At 38.2% G+C, this 18475-nt stretch overlaps 1 protein-coding gene across 1 annotated transcript in view; it reads left to right on the top strand.

The window, feature by feature from the left end:
* PKP4 (plakophilin 4) overlaps positions 1-18475 on the top strand; it is a 244646-nt gene that overhangs the window by 144226 nt on the left and 81945 nt on the right. The window contains 2 exon segments of the mRNA XM_067549418.1: positions 3479-3695; positions 9152-9284. Of these exon segments, the coding sequence (XP_067405519.1) occupies positions 3479-3695; positions 9152-9284 (350 nt within the window).

Here is an 18475-nt window from a genome sequence, read left to right as displayed (position 1 = left end):
GAACGATCATCCATAACAGACTCGACTCCAAACCCCCAGCCTCCAGTGGGGGATACTGCTTGGGAGTCATCTACAGTGTAGCACCCATAGGCACACTACTCGAAGAAGAAGTTACTCACCTTGTGCAGTAACAATGGTTCTTTGAGATGTGTCCCCCTATGGGTGCCCCATATCCCACCCTCCTCCCCTCTCTGGTAGAGAAGGAACTAAGGAGGATTTGCCCACACAATACTGGTTAACCTTGTGGCAGAGCATGTAGGAGGGGCAGTGCATGCGCAGGCCCAACGGATACTGCTACCAAAATTCTCTGATCAGCAGCACAGGGACGCAAACACACCTATAGTGGAGCACCCATAGGAATACACATTTCGAAGAACCATCATTACTGCACAAGGTGAGTAACTTCTTATATGTCTCTGCCAAATTTCTGAAAACAAATTGTTTGAAATACTTGTCCTAATCAAGTGAAATATCATTACAAGGTTCATTAGTGAAGACATTTTATGAGACTGTTGCAAATTGCCAGCTCAGCTACTGTGGGTCTCGCACTTTTCCCTCTCGTGGACGGACAGAACGCCACCAGCTGCCCCTATTTCTGGGTGCTGGCCACCCCAATAGTGCCCAGTGAGGCAGGGGAAAGGGACCCAGGCCCGCCCTCTTCTCCGGTTCCCAGCCCATGAGCCCTAATAATAGCAGCTATGCACTTCTGACAGTGCTTCTGGCTGCAGTTTTCTCCTGGCCTAATTTCCCCCTCTGCCCTTTCAGTTTCTGGGGTTCCCCACCCCCTCTCTTCTTGGGCAGGGTCTCCTCCAACCCTTGTGCCCAGGGGAGTCTCAGTCCTGTTCCTCCTTTTTGGCAGGATCCTTTTTTCCCTTAGGGCCTTTGTATCTTTGGGCCAGGGGTTTGGCGGTGGAGCCCCTGCATTCCCCTTCACCTGGTTCTCTTGGTCTTTCATCTGTCACTGCACTCCAACACTCCCACCAGCTCTCCTTCCTCTCCCACCCTGCTTGGCTGGAGCAGGGGTTTTATATCAGGCCTTTGGCAGGGCCTTAATTGGCTCTAGGTGCGCTAATTAACCTGTGGTAACTTCTCTTCAGTCCACAGGGAACAAGGCCCTGAGCATTCTAGGGCTTATATCTCCCTTCCTTCTACAACTCTCTGGTTGCCCCCTAGCCCTGCTGTCTCACAGACTTACTTCACTTTTGTTTCTCTTAAGATGGGTGACACTTCAGGATACAGTAGTATTCTTGTATATGCTCATAGGGCTAACCCAAATGCTAAATTTGAAGTGGATTTTCTCAAGGACACGTTTGTAGAGAGCTTGGGGAATTGATTGATTTATTAAGCACTGAGTGGCGATGTTCTGGTAAGAATATGCCACATGATTGTGTGTTGGAGATTTTGTTTTGTTTTTTTGGAGTGCTTGGAGGATCCTTGTCTTTTCCCGTCTTCTATTTACATGTTATAGTATGGTGAAGCATAATGCATTTCTGCATTTTTTTTACTCCTGAGTGAGTTTCGTAGTTCTTTAAAGCCATATTGACTAGTAATTTACAACCTATGTAGTTCTGCCAGTATTGCATGGTTTAAATTCTCACTAGCCAATCATAAAAGTATAGCACTAGAAGAGACCTCAGTAGATCCGGTCCAGTCCCCTGCACTCAAGAAAGGACTAAGTAATAACTAGACCATATCTGATAGGTGTTTGTCTAACCTGTTCTTAAAAGCCTCCGACGACATAGATTCCACAACCTCCCTAGGCAATTACCCTGACTATTAGGAAGTTTTTTCTAATGTCCAACCTAAACCTCCCTTGCTGCAGTTTAAGTCTATTGCTTCTTGTTCTAATTTCAGATGTTAATGAGAACAGTTTTTCATCCTCCTCCTTGTCATAACCTTTTATGTACTTGAAAACTGTTATCGTGTCTTCCTTCTTCATAGGTCATGTTTTCTAGACCTTTAATTGTTTTTGTTGCTCTCCTCTGGACTTTCTCCAGTTTGTCCACATCTTTCATGAAATGTGGTGCCCAGAACTAGACATAATATTCCCACTGAGGCCTTATCAGCATCAAGTAGAGTGGAAGAATTACTTCTCATGTCTTGCTTACAACATTGCTGTTAATACATCCAAGAATGATGTGCACTTTTTTGTAATAGTATTATACTGTTGACTCATATGTATCATATCCTTCCTCTCACTTTTTCTTGTTTTATCAGCACAGTAGGACCCTGCTAATTTGCAACGCACTAATTCATGTACCTCATAACTTGCACAATAAAACTGGTGGTCTCACCCAACTTCTCAAAGATATAATACTGGAATGCTATATTGTAAGATCCAATTTTAAAACCTAATTACTTTTTTATGATATATGACAGAATATATAATGGTATATTATGAAGTACTATCGTAAATAATTGCAGGTAAACCAAAATTCTCAAATAAAAGAAAAAGTTATGGTATGTTTTGTGATGCATTATTCTGGTTTTTGATCTTTTGTTCACTTACTAATTTGCACAAATTAATAGTTTGCAATAGGTCTCCCAGTTAGAGTGAATTAGCAAGATTTTGGTGTGTAAGTTTCCAGAAAGACAGTTCAGAATACCTATAATAATGTTTTAACCCTTTTAAATTGTTTGTTAATAATTTTGCGCCAGTTGAGGTATTCAGAGTACTATATGTTGAATGAGGCACAAGTTTTGTACTTTCCCTGTCCCATCTGCCACAACTAAACTCATGTAAGCTAAATTGCACCAGGTAAAGTTTGTCAAAGTCTTAGCTCAATTGGGAAACTGAAAAATAAGGTTCTAGTTCAGTAAATATCCTTATAATTTTTAGAAGAGAAGAAAATACCACAAGAGCATACTGTAACCAAGAAGGTTAATATCCATACCTAATTTCACACACGAGTGCTGTTTTTCTGAACCATTTGAGATTAGTGCCTTGAAAGAATCTTTAAACCAAATTCAATCCCCAGTTAATATTTTGCCCAGGCAGACAGGACGAACTTGAAAAGGAGAGGCACTAATATCAGGAGAGCTTCTTGTTTTATTTCCCATTTTTTCTTTTTCAGTACTATAGATGCATACAATTGCATTTTATTGAACACCTCTGAAACTGTTCTATTTGTAACCAGGTTCCTCTTCAATATCTGATTTACTGCTAATATATTTCACAGATGTAGTACTTACTACATTAAATATTGAAACGCTTATATTTAGAAATAACTTAGGCCTGATCCCACAATAACTTTACTTGTGTAATTAGCCCCCTTAACTTCCTTGGGACACTTTCTGTAAGGATTTCTCATATGACAGATGTGGGGGCCCTATCCAATGATAGCTTTTTAGACCTCTGAGTATTTTAGTCTGTCTTCAACTTTAATTTTGCTTGCTGTTTTTTTAAAGCCAAGAATTGTCTCCATAACAATTGTCTATAGAAGATATCTAGCATATTTTAATATTGATTTTACACTAGGTGTTGGAAATCTGCAAAGGTCATCCAGTCAGCGTAGTACACTTGCATACCAAAGAAATAATTATGCGCTGAACACAACAGCTGCCTATGCGGAACCCTACAGGTCAATGCAGTACCGACTTTCAGAGTCCAGTTATAACAGGCTGCAACATGCAACACCAGCAGATGATGGTACAACAAGATCTCCATCCACAGACAGCATACAGAAAGACCCTAGGCAAGTCCAACTGAGTTTTCAAGAATCATGTAGCATTGCAAGAATAATGTGATTCTAAAATTGTTCCTTGATTAAACAGAAAACCTAAGTAATGCATTTTCAGTTCTGTATTATACAGATCATTATGATCAATTTAGGTTTAATGACTAATGGTTTATAAAATTATTCAGAAGTTAAACCAGTAAGTGCGTTCTTTACTTTGCTACAGTAGTTGACCATTAGTTGCATACATTTGTGTTAACAACAATTGTAACTCTCTTCCAAGTTTATTTTCGGATATCTAAAAGAAAATTTCATGTACTTTGAGGAACATTTGTGAACTTGGAAGGTTTCATTTGGTTTTATTGAGTATTTTTTTTATTAAATTGTCACAATTATTTGGCTGGTTTTAAAAACAAGTACGTATGTATATAAATATACTAGATCATTCTATTTATGAACAGCTTTCATTATAATAAAAGTTGCTTGGAAATCTTCAGAATAATAAATGTATCATTTTGCAAAGGTAGAAAACAGTTGCTGCATATTAGCGGAGAATAAATGCATTTAAAATGGAAATAGAGACCATTTTTCTTGCATTATTTTTGCCAGTAGTCCTCTGGACAGTAATGGGCCTACTCGCATGATAAAGTGAGCAGAATTTGACCCCTACTAGTGAACTTTCAAACCACCTCTTTGGGTCAATTTAATAATACTGCTACAAAATTTAACAAGTCATGTTTGTGACATTTGGCCATTAGTGCATTTTTAACATGTAGCCTATCAGCTTGCTCCACATACTATATATTGATTTAAAATAGTGATACTCAGACTGAGGCTCAGGAGCCACAAGTGGCTCTTTAATGTGTCTCCTGAGGCTCTTTGTAGCACATTAAAACACTGTGTGATTTATTTATTAACCAATCTAAGTTATTAACCAATTAGGATACCTTTACTGTATTGTTAACCAATTGTAGAATACTTGGTCAGTCGTTTTGCGGCGAAAAATATATATATAAAAATAGTAAATGAAACAATGAATTCAACAGTACTGTGGCTCTTTTGGAGTAATGTCGATTGCTAATTTGGCTCCTGAACCACTGAGATCTGAATATCACTGATTTAAAAGATCTATTTGAAGAGTAAAGTACTATTTGGTCTGAGTAAGGGTGACTGAACCAGGTATTTAAAAGTATCAGAAAGACAAAGGACTTGGAAATAGCTATTCCCAAATAATTATATTGGTAAATTTCTAAGTGTAGACAAGCCTATAGACTCATTTTGGTGAAAAGAAAAAAAGGTATACCTATTCTCTGATATGTATATGAGAACAGAAAAGAAAAACTCAGAAATCTCATTTTCTTTGTCTCATTAGTATATTTGTTGTACAAGTTGCAGGCACAGTATTCACATGAAGCTAATTACTATCTTTCTATGGTCTTGTAATACTGTATTAGTCAAAATATAAAATGGAGTCAGAACTACAGTACATTGAGCAATAAATCCTTTGGAAAATACGAGTACAATTCTTATATAAAATTCCCATCTCCTATCTGTTATCCAGATCTTGTCTTTCCCTAATGTTATAGCCAGTTCCCTCTTAAGGGAAGAAGCGTTGCACAAGTTAGGTTTTGAGTCTTATGATCTGTCATGATATAGTATCCTGACTGTTAACAATTTAATACCATTTCCAAAAAAATTATAAAGTAATAAGAGCAGTGTGGCAAAGCACCCTCTCTGTCTTGACAGACTAGGGCTGCCAGGATGGGCCTGGGGTAAATCTGCTCCATGCTGGACAAGTCCTTTTGCCTCTCCCCTCAACATCTCTGTCCTAGAATGTTTGGGGTGGGCCTTGGTTTGGGCCTGAGGAATGCTCGTCTGACCCAATAGGGAGGCGTGGTAAGTCTAAACATCCAGACCCCAGCAGAGTACCTTTCCTTGGCTCCTTCAGTGGTGGTGCAGCCCTGGTGAGGAGTGGTATCAGCCCTTCCCCAAGCTGGTACCTGGGTCTTCCTTTGTGATTCCCCCCTGTGGGGAGTAATACTCTCTCCTGCATTGGGGAAATCTCTCTCCCTACTTCCACAAGCCTTCTGGCAGCTTGTGTGTCTCTTCCCTCTACTCCCTAGCAAAAGGGGGGTTTTAGTAGGCCTGGAGTAGCCTTTGATTGGGCCTCTAATTAACCTGCAGTACCCTCCCCCAGCCTGCAGGAAAAAGAGCCTTTAACATTCTAGGGCTGACATACCAGCCTTCAAGTACTCTCTTGTAGCCATCCGGTCCGACTTTATCACAGCAGTCAGTTGAATAACATCTGTTAGAAAGAACTAACGTTGACCTCTGGATTCTCTAAGTCAATAATTGCATGTTTTGGAATATATTATTTAGAATCTGATAATTTCAGTCTAATGATTTTTAAACTGTTATGACTAGTTTCATTATCTGAAATGTTCCCTATAAAACATTTTATAAGAATAAGTATGTATGTTAATTGTAGAAGCTACCACACTTATTGAATCAGTAGCCCACACACTGTTTCAGAACCATGTTAAAGAAAATCTTTTAAAATTATGCTAAACTCTTTATTTTTAACAAATATACTATTTTCAGAATTACTCCTTTGCTTCTTCATAAGTCCATTCATGCAGTTTAGTCAACAATAGTTGAATAGTAAACAGTAGTAAACTACGACTCTGGACTGAAGAAATTTGTTCTGATATGTCCAACATATGACATTATCCACAGATTATCACCCACTGTTAACCATACTTTTAATATTGGAAAAGATTGCAGCCTATTCTACTTAATATTTGTGAACAATAAGGTTGGGAGGTACAGATAAAGCTATCTTGAGTGTAGTCAGTCCTATCTTCATTGTTTCAATACTAAAACAAGAAATGCACCTGATTAGTTTATCTCCAGTGCGTTATCTTGATTTTATTTATTAATTTATTTTTTAATATTCACCAACTGACTTTAAGATATCTTAAAGAGACATTAACAGCACATGCATGTTACCCCAAGAATGATATATTTTTAATCACATAGCACTTGTTTCATTTTAAAGGTTATACTTTAAAGAGGGGGTATCAAAAATGTGGCTAGCTAAAGCCCGAGAGCTTTACAATATAGTTTGTTTCTATTTTATCTTTAACTTGGACCTCTGGAAATTACAATCTGGCCCTTGGGTTGTGAGGTAATTGAGGCAGCTACCAGTCTCCCTCTCTGTCTTTAAAACACCTTGCATACTTTTGATTCTATAAAATGCATTTTAAATGTAACATCATATGTTGTAGCCTGTAGAATCCATGGGCCTGTATCTCCATCTTAAAAATGAGAACAACCAAAAATCTGCTCTGTTACTCAAATTACTTGTAGGTATAATCAGACTATAGTGGCCAGGTTGACAAGTTTTAGACACCCCTGTTTTAAAAAGAGACTAATAAATATGATTTATTTTATACTCCGTTGTTTGGAATATTCTCTTGTGACCACCAGTTCTTCAGGGTCCAAGACAAGCTACAAGGCAGATTCAAGTATGGTGCAAAAGTCCACAAAGCTTATTAAGATAGTTCCTGACATCCTGACTGAACAGGGTTCCCTGCAACAGTCTCATTAGGCCCCTCAGGCCCATCCGAAGTAGCACAGACATCCCAATAGTTCTTTTTTGTAGTAAAGCAAACAAACAGTCCCAAACCAAACTCAGTAGTCTTTTGTCAAGCCTATCTTCTTCCAAAGGGATCTGGCAGTCAGGAGTCTCTGCAGTGGTTCTGGGCTCATCCTTTCCTCAGGGAGCACAAGGTAGATCTTTTCCTCCTTGTTATCATTCTTGCTGAGCTGTCCTCTTCCCTTTTTAACTGCTCGATCATTATCTGACAGAAAGGATGGGTATGGCAGGACAGGACTGAGTGGGCCCACTGTAGCTCATTAACACTTGTTGGCTCAGTGTGAGATTGGTATACTCAATCACACCCCTATGTCTTGAAAATGAAATGTCTTTTTCCATTTGGTGAACCTTGCTATGGTTCTTGTGTTTCTAATGGAGACTGTGTTCATTTCATTTAACTGGTTCACTTTTACTTTTGTCTAGATAATTTCAGCAAGAATAAGCATAGCTCTAGGAATAGTGTTTGTTAGCTAAGTGCTGCTGCTAAGTCAACAGGAGGAGTGCAGTATTACTTTTTTGCATAGAACTTACAAAAAAAAGCACTCTTAAAATTCCATACCATTGCTAATAGTAAAGCAGTGATGTTAATAATAATATTTTATTAAAACAGACCTTTAAAAATCTAATTTACTTTTCACCACTAGTACTATTTTTTTTACTTTCTGCATTATAGTTTGCTTTCACAATGAAACAGTTTTACCTTGTTTCTAGTCAGCTTTAATTTCTGATTCATATATACTACTTATACTGCTGCAACCTCTACTGCCAGAATTTGAATCTAAACAGCCGTTTCCACTGAAATTTAAAATATAGAATAACAATGAAAACATAGCTGTTGTTGTTAGGTTTTGTTCACATCTTTCTTAATATAGGCAATATTTAAAATTTAAGCCCAAAATTGCCTAGTTTTAAAAGAATATATTTAGGGTCAACAACCAAATGGATTAGAATTAGTATGTCACATTCTGAGTCCTTAACTGCTTGAAAGGATTACTTTAGAACAACATTATAAGTATTGTTCTGTTCTTGGAACTTTAGTTACTTCACTTTTTTGGATTTTCAACAAGAATAAGATATCTGTACTGTTTTGTTTAATATTCTTTGGAAAGCAAAAGTAGCCCAACAAATGTTATTGCATCAATTCCTAAAGCTGTAAATTTCATGGTCATGTCTAATGACTTGCCAGCTTTTTGGCTATGTAAAATAGCGCTGTCCTTGGGAGAAAAAGTTACAATAAAACAGGTTGTAAGTTCACAGTCCCTGGACAGTTCAAGCTCTAAACTTCTTGGTGCTTTATTTTGTTGTGGTTGACAATGCCACTCATATCAGTGCTTTTTTTGTCCAATTATAATTGACTACAAAACAGTAAAAACATGTTAAATGTACAGAAAAAAAATGTTATACCTGTCTTCCACTGAATTAAATGTATAAGAACTAATTATCTTCATCTAGATCATCCTGTATAGAATATATGCAGAATATCCTGTATACAATTAATCATTATAGCTAAAATTAAATTATATGTATTTAACTCTAGCTATACAATCTGAATTAACAATCTTACTGGAGAAGGCAATATGGACATTTATAAGGTTTTTGCTTTGATGAATAAAGTATTGAAGGTTTCTGTACTGATGGGAAAACTGAAAGTGGAATGGAATAATGAACCATTTTGACACATTTAGTTTTCTCTTCTACTTCTGATACTATAGGGCAACAAATATTTTAGAAAACTGCTAGGAATTTCCAGTGATTCTAGGGAGTAAAAAATATGCATAAACTAACACCTTCCCTTGAATTTGTTTACCTAATAAAGGGAGTTTGCATGGCGGGATCCAGAACTGCCTGAAGTCATTCACATGCTTCAGCACCAGTTCCCTTCAGTTCAAGCAAATGCAGCAGCTTACCTTCAGCACCTCTGCTTTGGAGATAACAAAGTAAAAACTGAGGTATAGTAATGACTTTGTTTTGTTTGCAGTTCTTAATGAAACAGAAAAAAACACTTTTCCCTTTTATTTTGATCTTTTGATCACAAAAGGTGACTATAATCTTCAGATCTAGACACTTTTAAGCATATGTTTATACTAGAGGCATGTTAATTCTGAAAATTCTAGGTGTATTAACACTTCTCTCATAATATCTAGTGAAAATAATTAAAAATGTGTAATCCAGCAAAATTTAATTACTGGTGTTTAATCTGATGTCAAACTTTATATAGGTAGGTATAATGAAATCAGCATTTAAAGATCTACTACTGTAATTAGGAAGTTCCAAAAAAAGATCTATATAAGCTTTCCACTTTCTTTGGTGCAAAAATTTTAAGCAAAAGTTGTGGTGTACTGTGAACCATTAATGAAAACAAACAAAACAACCTGGAATATTTATGGAGCAGTGGACAGGGTTTATGCAAGTGTGATGTGGAGGGATGATATAAGTACATGGAAGACATAGTTAAAGTCTTGAATTTATGTAAACTTTGCACACATAAGTGCTATTGGCCATCATTTAACTTTTCAGACAGCAGCAATAAAATATCAATTTAGAAGGAATCTGTTATGTCATATACATCTCACATGTGCATCATATCCACCGTTCCCCTTATGCAGTGTTATTTATTTTAAAATATTTAGGTGTAAAAGTGGAGTTGAAGCTAATAACCCAACCAGCAAATTATATGGGAGCAAACCTGGGATTTCCTTGGTCTTTGTCCTGTAGTCTATTTTAATAGAGATCCTTAATCTCCCGTCACTCAATAATTTTTATTGTTTTATTATCAATAATGACACTTCGTATTATGTGGAACACCAGCACCCAAATAGTTAAATTTGCTCCCAGATTTTCATTTTAAGAGATGAAAACATTCTATACCATGTGTTATTGGGAGTTAGAAAACCAATTTTAAGTACTCATTGTTGTTCATGAAATGCTTGATGTTATTTTTGTTTAAAAAAAAAAAAAAAAAAAGGCGGCTAGATATCACTATTTGAAAATTCACCATGTGACCACAACTTTTTTCCAGTGTCTGTTTTCTTCTGACCCCTTTTGAAAACGTACTATGGTAGTCCAAGGTATGAAACTAAGTGTGTCTGATTCTTCACAATGCGCAGCTAGGAAGAATGTTTTATAAAAGTTGCAACATTTTTAACTGAGTTAATTACTTGTTTTGAATTAAAATTACTGTATTAAATGTTGATATAAGTTATGTTGACACAGTGTTACTAAGAGTATTAGGTATGGTAGCATAGGAGCTATGCTGACACAATGATAAAAGGTTTAGGATCACACCGTGTATTAGAGTTACTGCCTTTCACAGCACCAAAGAACTAGGATATTGTAACACAGTATGGCATTTTCCTCCTGGAGGGCTAAACCATAAGTAGTAGTTTATGAGTCTGCTCCTCTCTTTATGCTCCTGGATCTAGTACTTCAGTTAAGGCACCAGTAGCTTGTTCTTTCAGATCCAGAGATCCCAGGTTCGCTCCTCAGAGAGATACAAATGTGGATTGAACAACTATGGACACCTGAAGCATGGGACAAACTTCCCCAGCTAGGAGCAGAGTGTAACCCACATTTAACACAAAATAAATTTGTCACCCTTAAGTATCTGACCATATATACAAGTTTGAGTCTGCTGCTGCCTCCAAGTTAACAGACCTTACCTAGTTCTTCAACTAAAGCACTAGATGTTCAAAATTTTAGCTTCAGAAGTCCTAGGTTCAATTCTGGCAAACACATGGGGTTTTTGAATTTCGATGGACCACCTGAAGCTCAGAACAAGCTTCGCTGTCCTGAGTAGTATGTAACCCATGCTGACACGGTATGACTTTTTGTCCCCCTTATGGGTAGATGATGTGTAATGCATACCTAGTCATATCCTCCGTAGGGACTGAACCATGGACCTGTGGATTTAAAAACATGATCCTCTACTGTCTGAGCTAAAGGATGGGGGTCATTAACTCAGACAGTCACAGATTGATAAACTAAGTGGTAGAGCCACACTGTGTTAATGTGGGTTTTGTGCAATCTTTTCAGTGGAGTTGGTGGTTCAGGACATTTTGGAATAAGTTATAGTTTACAATGGTAGAGTATAAAATGGGGGCAGTGTATTAAATGTTGACAGTACTTTAATCATATATTAACAAAATACATCATTTTTGTCATTTGCTGCTGGCCTTGACTGTCATGAGGGTCTGTGTCCCTATTGGGAGCCCCTTCCACCCAGCCCTCTGCTTTCTTTTGCAAATTGATGAGTGTCACTAAGGTCACAAAATCTGCTGTCCATCCAAAAGAATCCTAGCAGGAATGTTTTGTGTTTGTGGTCTGTGTCAATTAGAACTTTAACAGGAAAAATGTTATATTCAATCCATGCAAATACACATGAAGGCTGAAATAATTTATTATAAACATTTGGGAGATTTGGCACACAGTGTAAATGTTTGACACATACTGGCAAGTTTGAAGGTGGAAAGATATGTTTTATAGTAGCAGAGACTGGGACACTGAGGGAAGTGACAACATAGCAGGCAGACCTGCTGGTGGAGTGCAGGTATTTATCCTGCTGCTGCAGTTGATCCTGGCTTTCTTAAATTTCCAGAAGTGCAGGAGATATTGTGGCGTCTTTCAGGGGGATACAGGATGACTCACAGAAGATTGCAGTTTGCAAGGGAGAACTAAAGACAAGAAGACTTGCAGCTAGAAAAAACAGGAGGTAGGCCAGAGAATCACACCAACACCAGGAAGAAGCAGGTTTACGTCATTGGTGACTCCCTACTAAGAAGAACAGATAGGCCTGTCACCAGAGTTGATCCAGAGAATAGAAAGTCTGCCAGGAGCTAAGATACAGGATTTGGACCTGAGGCTGAAGAGGATCCTAATAGGAGCAGGAAAGAATCCACCAATTGTCCTTCATGTAGGAACACATGATATTTCTAGATTCTCTCTGGAACGCATCAAAGGAGATTGTCAGGCTGGGGAAGGTGCTTAAAGAAATGGAGGCTCAGGTGATCTTCAGTGGGATTCTGCCAGTTCCTAAAGGAGGAGAACAAAGTTGAGACAAGATTATGATGATCAACATATGGCTTAGGTAGTGGTGCTATAAAGAGGGCTTTGGGATGTTCAAATACTGGGAGGCATTCAAGGAAAGAGGACTGTTCTCATGTGATGGACTCCACCTGAGTAGGGAGGGAAATAGACTTCTGAGATTGGCACAACTGATTAAAAGAGCTTTAAATTAGGAATTCAGGGCAGATGGTTGGGAGATGCTCATGTAATCTCTGCGTCTGAGTCTAATACTAACCAGGAGGAAAATCAAGAAAGAGGGAATACAACAATGGAAAAAGGAACAGCAGTGGATAGGAGAATGGAGATCAAGATAAAAGATAGTGATGATACCAATGAAACTAACAGTCAGGTAAGTGATACTGGCAGTAGAATGACTGTCCCAGAATCTGGGCAGAGCCAAGCTGAAACAGCTACGATTTTGTATACCAATGAAAGGAGCCTGGGTAACAAAATGAAGGAACTAGAACTACTGATGCAGGAAGTGAAACCAGATATTCTTCAATTGTTGGTCCGTATTGTATTTCACTGAGAGTCATGTGCATGTGCCCTGTGCTGGGAGCTGGAGCCCCAGATATAGATTGGAGGACAAGTAGGGCTCAGATTTTCCTGGATGTGATATCTGACAGATTTCTTCACCAAATAGTTGCTGAACCAGCAAGAGGTGATGCCATTTTAGATTTGGTATTGGTGAGTAATGAGGACCTCATAGAAGAGTGGGTTGTAGGAGACAACCTTGATTCGAGTGATCATGAGCTAATTCTGATTAAGCTAAATGGAAGGGTAGGGGAAAAAGTGAGAACTGCCAAAAGCCAAGCAGAGTTGGACCTTGCAAAGGAGATTTAAAATCAATAGTAAAAGATTCTATAGCCATATCAGTAAAAAGAAAACAAGGAAAGAAGAAATGGGACTGCTAAATACTGAGAATGAGTTGGAAATTAAAAATGATCTAGGCATAGTCCAACACCTAAGCAAATACTTTGCTTCAGTTTTTAATAAGGATAATGAGGAGGTTAGGGATAATGGCAGGGTGGCTAATGGAATGAGGATGGGAATGTAGAAATTAGCACATCTGAGGTGGAAGTCAAATTCTAACATCTAACATTCTAACATGGGATTAAATTGGCGGCCCAGATAATCTCCATCCAAGAATATTAAAGGAACTAAAACATGAAATAGCAAGCCCAATAGCAAGGATATTTAATGAATCTGTAAACTGGGGGGTTGTATCCTATGGCTGGAGAATTGCTGATATAGTACCTATTTTTAAGAAAGAGAAAAATTAAGGGCATAGAGGTAAATGGTAAGTGGGGTAAAATACAATATGATTTTATGAAAGGTAAATTGTGCCAGACTAACCTGATCTCCCTCTTTGTCTAAAGAAAATTGGTTATCTTCTCAAAAGAAATGTGGTAGGTCTAATCTACCTGGATTTCTGAAAGTCATTTGATATAGTTCCACATGGGAAATTTATTAATTAAATTGGAGAAAATGGGGATTAATATGAGAATTTGAAGGTGGATAAGGAACCAGTTAAAAGGGAGACTACAATGGGCCTTACTAAAAGGTGAACTGTCAGGTTGGAGGGAGGTTACTAGTGGAGTTCCTCAAGAATCGGTCTTGGGACCTATCTTATTTAACATTTTTATTAATGTCTGTGGTACAAAAAGTGGGTACTGTGCTAATAAAATTTGCAGATGACACAAAGTATTGCTAATACGGAGGGGGACAGGAATATCATACAAGAAGATCTGGATAACCTTGAAAATTGGAGTAATAGAAATGGGATGGAATTTAGTAGTATAAAGTGCAAGTCTTGCACTTAGGAACTAACAACAAGAGTTTTTGCTATGAGGACGTACAAGTTGGAAGCAACAGAGGAGGAGAAAGACCTAGGTTTATTGGATGACTATGAGCCACCAATGCATTGAGGCTGTGAAAAAGGCTAATGTAGTCCAAGGATGCATCTGACGAGGTATTTCCAGTAGAGACAGGGAAGTGTTAGTACCATTATACAAGGCATTGATGAGACCTCATCTGGAATAGTGTGTGCAATTTTGGTCTCCCATGTTTAAGAAAGATGAATTCAAATTGGAACAGGTGCAGAGAAGGGCTGCTAGGATGATCAGAGGAATGGAGAACTTACTTTATGAGAGGAAACTCAGAGCTTGGCTTGTTTAGCATAACCAGAAGAAGGCTTCGGGGAGATATAATTGCTCTCTATAAATACATCACAGGTCTAAATATTGGGGGGGAGGAGTTATATAAGTTAAGCGCCAATGTGGACACAAAGACAAATGGATATAAACTGGTCATCAATAAGTTTAGGCTTGAAATTAGACGAAGGTTTCTAGCCATCAGGGGAGTGAAGTTCTGGAACAGCCTTCCAAGGGGAGCAGTGGGGACAAAAAACCTATCTGGCTCCAAGACTGATCTTGATAAGTTTAGGGAGTGTATGGCATGATTGCCTACAATGAGATCTGCGACAGCTAGTAGCAAATATCTCCAATGGCTGGTGAGGGACACTAGATGGGGAGGGCTCTGAGTTACTACAGAGAATTCTTTCCCAAGTTTCTGGCTGGTGGGACTTGCTCACATGTTTAGGGTCTAACTGATCGTCATATTTGGGGTTGAGAAGGAATTTTCCCTAGATCAGATTGGCAGAGACCGAGGGGTTTTTGCCTTCCTCTGCAGCATGAGGCGGGGCACGAGTCACTTGCAGGTTTAAACTAAAGTAAATGATGGATTCTCTGGACCTGAAGTCTTTAAATCAGGACTTCACTAACTTAGCCAGAGGTTATGGGTCTATTCTACGGGTGAGTGGGCGAGGTTCTGTGGCCTGCAATGTGCAGGAGGTCAGACTAGACTATTATGATGGTTCCTTCTGGCCTTAAAGTCTGAGTTTGAGTCTATCTTTCAGGAAGTAAATGATGACATAAATTCACGCACAGAAGTTCTCTGCAGCCGACAGACTATGTTATCGCTAAAAATGATGTGGCATTCTTGACAAGAGCTGGTTATTAATTTTACATCAGAATTATTTATTGACACAAAATACAATTTCCACAAAAATTCAGTTTTCCAGATTAATTTAATTAAAAATTTTGTTTTTAAGCCCCCCAAAAGTGGGGGGAGTGCGAGGGGGGGGGGAGCTGGATCAACTCAGAATAGAAATATTTTTTTTGTTGAACTGACCCAAAATGTTTCATTTTGAGTCCTTTCAACCTTAAACTGCATTTGAGTGTGATGGTGCAGTGCCTCATGGAGGGTTTTAGTTTGTGGTGCTTGATGGAATAGGGAAATATGTTTAGTCAAAGTCAGGGTTGCACTAGGACCCAGCCTACCTATTCAAATTCTTGAAAGTGTAGAAATAACCTAAATGTCCCCTACATTCCTTGCCACCTTCATGTTGTCTCAAAAATAATTGCTAATGCACTCTCCACACTCCATGAAGCATTCACCTCCCTCTCCAACACATACTAGAAAGCAATAGATACCGCACTTCATCCAACTCACTCTGTCATGGAAAACCCTTAATGCCACCCACAGCAATGTAAAAGCAGAATAACTTTCCAAATGAATGGGCTATGTGACAGTCAGATGTGTTGATCTGTTGATATGGGAGAACGTGAGGTCACCATCAAGGTTTTATTTGGCAGAGCAATTTGGATTGTGTTATCAACAGTGTCATAGACAATGAGTAGGTGGCGATGAATGCGGAAGACATTTTCATGTTTTCAAGGATTTGGGATGGATGGGATGGGTCCTGATGAAGTCTTAGCTGTTGCTGTATGTGGTTTGTTTGTTAATTTATATAGCGCTTTTCATCCAATAAGCTCATGATGTCTTTATAGTCATTAAAATTATTAGAGAAACTGATAAATTAAGTGACTTACCCCAGGGTCACCTAAGCAAGTCTGCGGCAAAGCCTGGAAACAGAACCCAGGACTACCAAAAATGTACACTTAAATACTAGCAAGCAACTGACGTATATGGAGAAAATACTCAGTCAGGAAGATGTTTGATGAAGACACTTTATTTTTCTTGTACCTGTCAGTAGAGAGAAAAATCCAAAGCATGAAAGTTGCTCAGAGCCTCCTGTGATGTGCTAACTTGAGGAGTTGAGAGCACTATCCACCTCAAAGGAGACTGTCCAAAGAGTACTGAAAATTACAAGAAGCAGCAGTATTTATCATACTGTATGAGGTCACAAAATGCTGCTCTTCCTGAATAGCAATTGATTTCACTTAGAGGCTTGTAAATTCCTATTCTTGTAAGCTGGAGTAAAAGACAGCACCTGACATCCCTATCTTAGTTTGATTTTCTGTGTTCTATACTATTTCCTCCAGGTATACTACTGTTCTGTGTATGAGCAGGATGATCTTTTTCACTTAATTTCTTGTAAGTAAAACGGAATTGTGCCTATGGTGGTGAGAGCAGGGGAAGTATAGGAACTAATACTTTTGATCTATTAAGCTACTGAGATATTGAGCTGATAGCTATGTCTCCCAAATAGGGAAACCATAACATCTGAGGTTTCTAGAGGTGTGGGGGGTATTTTGGGGAGAAACAAGTTCTGTTTCTTTCCTACTTGGAAAGAGCTAGTGACTTCCTAGAATAAGGGAAGAGAACAGAGACACAGAAGAGCTGTAGAACTTGCCTCCATGCTGCCTAGAGGAGCTGTTCTCATCCAGACCATTCTGAAGAGACTGTCTTCGTGTGCTCCTGTCTGAGCTGGATTGAAGGAAGTGGAGACTGGATTTTCTTTTGGTACCTGATTTACAGGAGGAGTTGCCCCAAACCTAAAGGTTGAAAGACACCAGTCTTATTACAGTTCCTTTTTAATGTTCTTCATTGTTTACATTTATTTAAACTTTTCCTTAATTGTTGTTCCGATGCACCTTTTCTAACATAAAAAGACCATTAAAATACTTCAAATCTTACTAACAAATAGACATATTGACTTCTTTATAAGACATTCATAATGCTGGAAATGAGGCTAGGAATAGGGCATTCATTGTTTTAATGTGAGAGTAATTAACCATAGGAACAATTTACCAAGGATTGTGATGAGTTCTCCATCACTGAGCATTTTTAATCAAGATTGGATATTTTTCCAAGCAATCTGCTCTAGGAATTATTTTGGAGAAGTTCTATGCCCTGTGTTATGTAAGCAGTCAGACTAGATGATCACAATGGTTCCTTCTGGCATTGGAATCCTTTGCCCCCACATGCAAATAAAATGGCACAGTCCCTTGCACCTGTTACATCACGTTTAAGTAAATGTGTCGCTGAATGCATCTGTATTGTGTTGGATTCCTGTTTCACTAGGAATCATTCCTTTTCCTTCTGTCTCCACTGGGACCACGCAGCCTGTAGGAATTTCTGTAACACTATAACTGGAATAACTTCCTGGGGAAGGCCTCCAGCAGGGAGAGGAGTGTTTTTCGATCTTTCCAAAGAGACTGCTTCAGTGGGGCCTTCAACAATTCTGCCCTGACAGCTGATTTAATGTCAGCCAAAGAAGGAATTGTCCCTAAATTAGGATGCTGGATGGAGATTTACTTAATTTGAGGTAGCTTGATAGAGACTGTGACTCATTGGAAGGAGCTATTAATGAAGAGAATGCCCTCTTCAAATCAGAGATAAACAGCCAAGAGGCTATTTTTGATTGGAGAGGGCCATAATTACTCTACCACCCAGATCAGTAAAGTCTTATCTACAGCTGCTTTAACTTTGAATTTTCCATTATTTAGTTTAATTATTTTATTACTATGTTAAGGATCAGATTAATTTACTAGAATACCAAGGGTATTAAAAGTCTTGCAAAATGAACTAAAATGCTTGTATTGCTGAAACATATGAAGGTATGCAAGTTGCTTATCTACAAGGAGCCAGTCTTTATCACATAAATTACATATGAAACTAAACAGAATGAATAAGCAGTGAACATGTTTAAAGAACATCTATCAACAAGTTTCATTTTTTCTTGAATACTAAAATTACTGGTACATCATTTCATGAACTGTCATTTTATGAGAGTTCTTTTGATTTTTTTTTATTCTCATTTAGAAAAGGAAGT

Source organism: Emydura macquarii, unplaced genomic scaffold (assembly GCF_026122565.2).
Source record: "Emydura macquarii macquarii isolate MOO-44397 ecotype Brisbane River unplaced genomic scaffold, CSIRO-AGI_Emac_v2 contig_1253, whole genome shotgun sequence".
NCBI lineage: Eukaryota > Metazoa > Chordata > Testudines > Chelidae > Emydura > Emydura macquarii.
This window is presented reverse-complemented; position numbering and strand designations above follow the sequence as displayed.